The sequence below is a fragment of the Protomyctophum bolini genome, assembly GCF_963924005.1.
Source record: "Protomyctophum bolini genome assembly, chromosome: 14".
In the NCBI taxonomy this organism is placed as follows: domain Eukaryota; kingdom Metazoa; phylum Chordata; class Actinopteri; order Myctophiformes; family Myctophidae; genus Protomyctophum; species Protomyctophum bolini.
In genome coordinates, this window is record NC_137875.1 from 22,307,754 (window position 1) to 22,313,753 (window position 6,000).

Below are 6,000 nucleotides of genomic sequence, written 5' to 3' on the forward strand. Positions count from 1 at the left end.
AAAAGGTCTTAAGTTCTGCAGAAAGCTGAATAGCTGTGTTGCTGATGCTGGATGGGGTTTGTGTGTTGCAGATTGCTGGCAGCAGCTCCTGGCACGCTCGCTACACGGTGCTGACGTACCTCCAGATCATGGTGTTTTACAACCTGTTCACCTTCATGAGTGACCAGGCAGCCGTTGATGGCGCGCGGGCACTGGTCATACAACTGCTGGAGGATGAGCAGCTGGAGGTACACACACACACACACACACACACACACACACACACTGGACGGGTAGATATTATAATATTCCAAAGCTTAAAACATATTTCTTAAGGTTCCTTAAACCATAGTGGACATGCCGTTTCGAGCCTCTCGGCTCTTCATCAGGAACCTTAATTCATATTTGTAAAGCTTTGGAGCATTACTCAGTGTGCGGACCGTACTTTTTGTTCTGTTACTACCTTGGCACGGCACCTGGCTTTAAGTGAGTGTATGTGTGTGCTATATTGTACTTTTCTAGATATTATGATATGGCATGAATTTATATTAAAATATCAAATGCAAAGCATTTGCGCTAAGCTTTGTGGCCAATCTGGAACAGTTGTTTGTCAGTAGATGACGTCGACAGCTGGTGAACAAACTAACGGCAACTTCTGTCAGTTTTTGTAGTCACCTAAGCATTGGCTAGTTTAGTTAGTGCACACACTAGCTGCACTTCTCGCTGTCGTTCAGCTCCACTGTAATGATTCAGCACTCCGCTCCTTGTGGCTCTCCGCTGTCTCCCCCTCTGGCCCTCTCGCTGTTGCTAAGGAAACCACAGGCTGCAGTGATCTGTTGCTATGGGGATAACGCTCGGATTCAAGGAGCATGAGAGGAAGGGAGTGGGGAGAAAGAAGTGGAGGGTGGATGTTGGCCTTTTTTCCCCCCCTTCCGCCTCTCTTCAGCTAAATGGAGGCTGGACAGCTGTCTCTCGTGTACTGTTAAAAAGCCCTGACAATACAGTATGACAAGGTATCTACCTCTGGCTCTGTGTAGTCTATTGTTGCTATTGTTCAGAGGTAGAGCAGATATATCGTTTTAACCCATTTAGACCTGAGGATGATTCTACAAATCATGACAGTTTTCTTGAAAAACCTGTTTCTATGTAACCTGTATTGGCCGCCGACCCCCATCTGAAAATATGTTGTTTTAGGGACCCCCCCGCCCATGAAGCAAATATTTGAGTTCAAAACCTACAAGCTCGTAGGGTGGCAGTCGGTGCCGCGCTATGAGCTTGTAGATCTGCTATTTTTCAATAGCTAAAGTACAACATAATGCTTTAAACACCAAAAGCGGTTCCTGCCCCAAAATGGGTTAAATTACTTTAAGAATGCTATCTGATGAGGAAACAGGATTTCTATTAATGATGTTGTGCAATAATGTGGCCATATGTGACCACAGGTGCCAGGGCTTGCATAATCTACAGATAACTCTAAAACCACATGAGCATTTCTTTTCAGTTGGTTGATCATGGGCCTGTGAGCCTAGACGTGTTTCTCTGAACCTGAGAATAAGAAAGAACTTTGCAAATCACTCCCTACCTTGAAGTGAGCCCACCTTAAAAGTCTGATGACATGCCTGCCATATCAATGGGAACTTGATTTATCTGCTGGTCTACTGTCATTGATCACTGTTATTCAAAATCATAACACATAAATGCACTTCAGCATCTCTGTAGTTCAATCAAATTGGACACTTTCGCTATCAAACCGTTCAACACACACACACGAGCGCACATGTGTGTTAGGTAATAGGTTTACATTTTAGGGGCCGTGTACGCAAAAGAAAGATTTGGAGTGTGGAGTCAGCAGTGATTTGGGTATTGGAATTTGGCTACTTTCTGAAGAAGTGGGAGGTACCCACTTTATATGATTTTGGTGGAAAAAACTTCTAATCGTCCTCTTCTCTTGCTAGGTACGAGAAATGGCTGCCACCACTCTGAGTGGCTTCCTACAGTGTAATTTCCTGCCTGTCATGGCCGACCCCATGCAGGCCCACTTTAAAGCTCTCTGCAAGACCCGTTTGCCCAAGAAGAGGAAGAGGGAACTGGGCTCTGTGGTGGACACTATCCCCTCTGCTGGTATGGATGGATGGAATATTTTACACTCTTGTAATATTACTGTAGATGTTTTCCCACAGGACACTGGCTGCCCTTTCCTATTTTAAATGTTGTCCCCTCATTGTTTTTGCATAGATTTGGTTCGCCGCCATGCAGGAGTGCTGGGGTTAAGTGCTTGTATTCTCTCAAGCCCATATGATGTACCCACGTGGATGCCTCAGCTGCTCATGGACCTGAGCGCCCACCTCAACGACACACAACCCATTGAGGTGCGTCACTCCACACCGGTGTTAAATCACGACTGCAAATTTGGATTTAGTTTTAGTCAGTCTTTTGAATAAAACAAAAAAAAATGTTTTTATTTTGGCGGTCCTTGAGAGTTATTATTAGTGTTACAACAGTCATCTTATTATCTCTGCCCAACAACTGTTGCTGGAATCTGTGGAAACATACATTGGTTCCAATTGGTCAGCTTGACCAATGACCAGACAGTTTCCTGGTTGGTTTCCGACCAGGGGGAGCTACCCTGTGTCTCAAAAAACACACAGTCCTCTCGGTTTATTTCCAGCCTAGCTGCACAGTCATGGTCTCATAATAACATAATTTTGTCTGACTACCGGATCACACAATTGACACAGGTCCATGTATAATAGTTCCAACAATAGGCACTTGTTGACTTTGAATGTATTTTTATGTTTTAGTTTAATTTGTTCTCTGACATTCTCCACCCATCTATTTCTTTCAGATGACCGTGAAGAAAACGCTGTCTAATTTCCGTCGGACTCACCATGACAACTGGCAGGAGCACAAGCAGCAGTTTACGGACGACCAGCTGCTGGTTCTGACAGACCTGCTGGTCTCACCCTGCTACTATGCATAGACCTGGTACAGCAGTCCCATTCCACCACCCTGTTATTCCTAAAGTCCACTCCGTTTGCATTTTGACTATACAGAAACACAGCTTCTCTCTATACCGACTTGAATATTCATAAATCCAGCATATTTATATGGGGGATAAAACCCCCATATAAATGGTAGATGGGCTTCTAGACCCTTTGAAGATTTGTTTCATTTTAAGTGGGAACAGTATTTGTTTGTACATACTTTTAACTACATCAGGAGGGGGATTCATACTTTGTAACTCCCTTCCAACGTGTGATTGTTTGTTAAATCACAGTCGTCATGATGAAATATTAATTAGGCTTCACACAGAAGTCTACATGCCACTTGCACATGCACCCAGACCAGTCATCTCCAAGTAACGGTAGTTGTATTCATCACCAGTGGTGGAAAGTAACTAAGTACATTTACTTGTGCTGTACTTAAGTACAATTTTGTATTTGTACTTTACTTCCAATAATTTCCAATACTTTTACTTCTACTCTACATCTCAGATCCAAATATTGTACTTATTCTCTGCTACGTTCATTTGAAAACTTTAGTTACTTTGCAGATTTGGATTATTTTTACAAAACCTACATTAACCACTTCAGGTTACATTAACCACTTACTGTATATAAATTTCGGCTATTTTCAAAACATTATACATTTTTAAACTTTAAGATAGATAGATAGATACTTTATTTGTACTTTCGGAAATTTGTTTTGTGCACAGCAGTCATCAGGATATACATAAAACATATGGAAACAAACAGATCACACAGTACATAGACAATAAAGTACAATGCGAACAGAAGGCCACCAGTCATAGTTCCAAGAGGCATCACATGCCTAAATGGGACATTCTGCAAAATGAGTACTTTTACTTTTACTTTTTGATGCCAATACTTTTGTATTTTCACTCCCAAGTACATTTAGAATTCAGGAGTAGTTCTACATTGCAGTAGTGATCCTTTTACTTAACCCATTCTGGGCAGGAACCCCTTTTCGTGTTTTAAGCATTATGTTATACTTTAGCTATTGAAAAATAGCAGATCTAAAAGCTACGAGCTTGTAGATCTGCTATTTGTGAAAATGTGTGGCAAGTCTTTGAACATATATTCTTTCAAACATACGTTTTTAACTAAAATCTTTGCTTCTGGGGAGGTCCCGGGAACTACATATTTTCAGATTGGGGTCGGTGGCCAATTACATATGTTTGGGGGTCCTTGACATGAAAAAGGTTGAGCACCACTGACAGAAACATGAGGTTGGGTCAGGATTTAGAATCTTCTTCAGGTCAAAATGGGTTAAGTAAAACAATGGAGTACTTTTTCCGCCACTGTTCATCACTGAATGTTTAATGTTATCCATGTTGTCCTTTTCAGGGGCCTGTCGCTGCTGCTAGAGGGATATATTCTCATATCCTTGAGCCACTTTAATTTTTTTGTTAGATTTTAGCTTGTATTGGTCTGGGATGACCTCAGACTGTGCACACACACACACACACACACACCAGCCTGCATGAGAGAAGAGGCTCCAGATTACGCCACAGGCAAGAGTGCTACAACCCCCCCAAGGATGATAAGCATGTCGAAGTAATGAATGAGTTGTGTATTTAATGTATTTAGCCCTCATTTACTTTTTTACTATACTTAATATTTAAGGTTAAGACATAGCAGGTATGTTTCGCCTGCAGTTTGTAACATTACTGTACAGTTTTTTGTTTTGTTTTTTGGTTGGTTTGCTTAGCGGGTTTCAGTGGTGCACGAGAGTGCGTGCATGCATGCACGCTTGTGCGCGTGTGTTGGGATGATTTATTAAGACGAATGCCTGCAGGTGCACACATGCGCCTCTCAGGAGTATATCCTGAGTGTGAGCTCTGAGCCAACATGCTGTCCAAGTGTAGGACAAGATGACGATGTCTTTACCATCGTGTTTAGAGGCACAGAAGATGACTATTGCACAATAGTCTTTCCAGCTTAGACTAACCTGGAACACACATGGATGTGTGATTGTTTGATCTATATATGATTATGATATGCATCGTATATGTGTATATAACATGTATGACAAACACACTCATGCATATTTATTTATTTAATTTTTGAAGTGGTCTAAGTTGTCATAGTGAGGTGCAGATTGAGTTGTAGGTTCTCAAGCTTTTGGCAGTGGAGCTGATATTCTTTAGACAGGAAATCAGTGCTATGCCGTATGACACGTTTGCTGTGAAGGTGGGAGCACAAGGTTGATCACAATGGCATGAATGTTTCAATGCAAGGAAACACCTACACTGCCTGTCAATTATTGTGACTTTGTCTCTTGGCTCCTCAATATCATTTACATTTTTTCTATGAGAATTTTATTTTTGGTTGCTTTTTCACAATTACTTGAAATTAGTGTAATTCAATTAGTACCTCACTTATGTATAGTAGGAGTAGTGCCAAAACTTAAGTGATTTTTATTATTTTCTTTTTTTTTTAGATGTACTGTTTGCTTATTTAATGAGAACAATAAATTCTTTTTAACAAAAGCTATGTTTGTTATGTTCAGTTTTAATGAGCTTGATTGTATAATACTGACTACTACTATAAGTTACTGTACATTGGTGAGTGGAAAGTTTGAGAGATGCATCTTTGACATATAGTGGTTTGGAAACGGAAAACTGTAGAAAATGCTAATCTCCAAGGAATATATCCAAATCTCATCGAATATTGATCCCAGTCTACCAGAAGTACTAGAAGGGATGGAATCACTCAATGCCTTTTTTCAACAGCAGAGGGCAGTGTGTCATGGCAGGAGAGAAGTGTGTACTGTAGTAAGTAGTCCTACAAGAGAAGATGTTTTGCATAACTATTTGAAAAACACATTGCATCATTTTTAAACTTTGTAGGCTAAGCAAGAACTTCCCAGTCAAACATACCAATATGTTGTCTAATTTATTGATCATGTAATCTGATCAATAAATTAGACAACATATTGGTATGTTTGACTGGGAAGTTCTTGCTTTGTAATCAAGATTGATCTTGTCTTATTCAAAGT

The 6,000-nt window shown here is 40.6% G+C and overlaps 1 protein-coding gene across 2 annotated transcripts in view; it reads left to right on the forward strand.

Annotated features, from left to right (window-relative positions):
- The window catches only part of LOC308328449 (proteasome activator complex subunit 4B-like), a 43,911-nt gene extending 38,285 nt beyond the window's left edge, over positions 1–5,626 (forward strand). For both annotated transcript variants that reach the window (XM_080782270.1, XM_080782271.1), the window contains 5 exons: positions 72–227; positions 1,935–2,100; positions 2,215–2,348; positions 2,825–2,964; positions 4,347–5,626. In XM_080782270.1, coding sequence (XP_080638396.1) covers positions 72–227; positions 1,935–2,100; positions 2,215–2,348; positions 2,825–2,959 — 591 coding nt within the window. In that variant the 3' untranslated portion in view covers positions 2,960–2,964; positions 4,347–5,626. The remainder of the gene's footprint in view (positions 1–71; positions 228–1,934; positions 2,101–2,214; positions 2,349–2,824; positions 2,965–4,346) is intronic.
- The last annotated feature ends 374 nt before the right edge of the window (positions 5,627–6,000 follow it).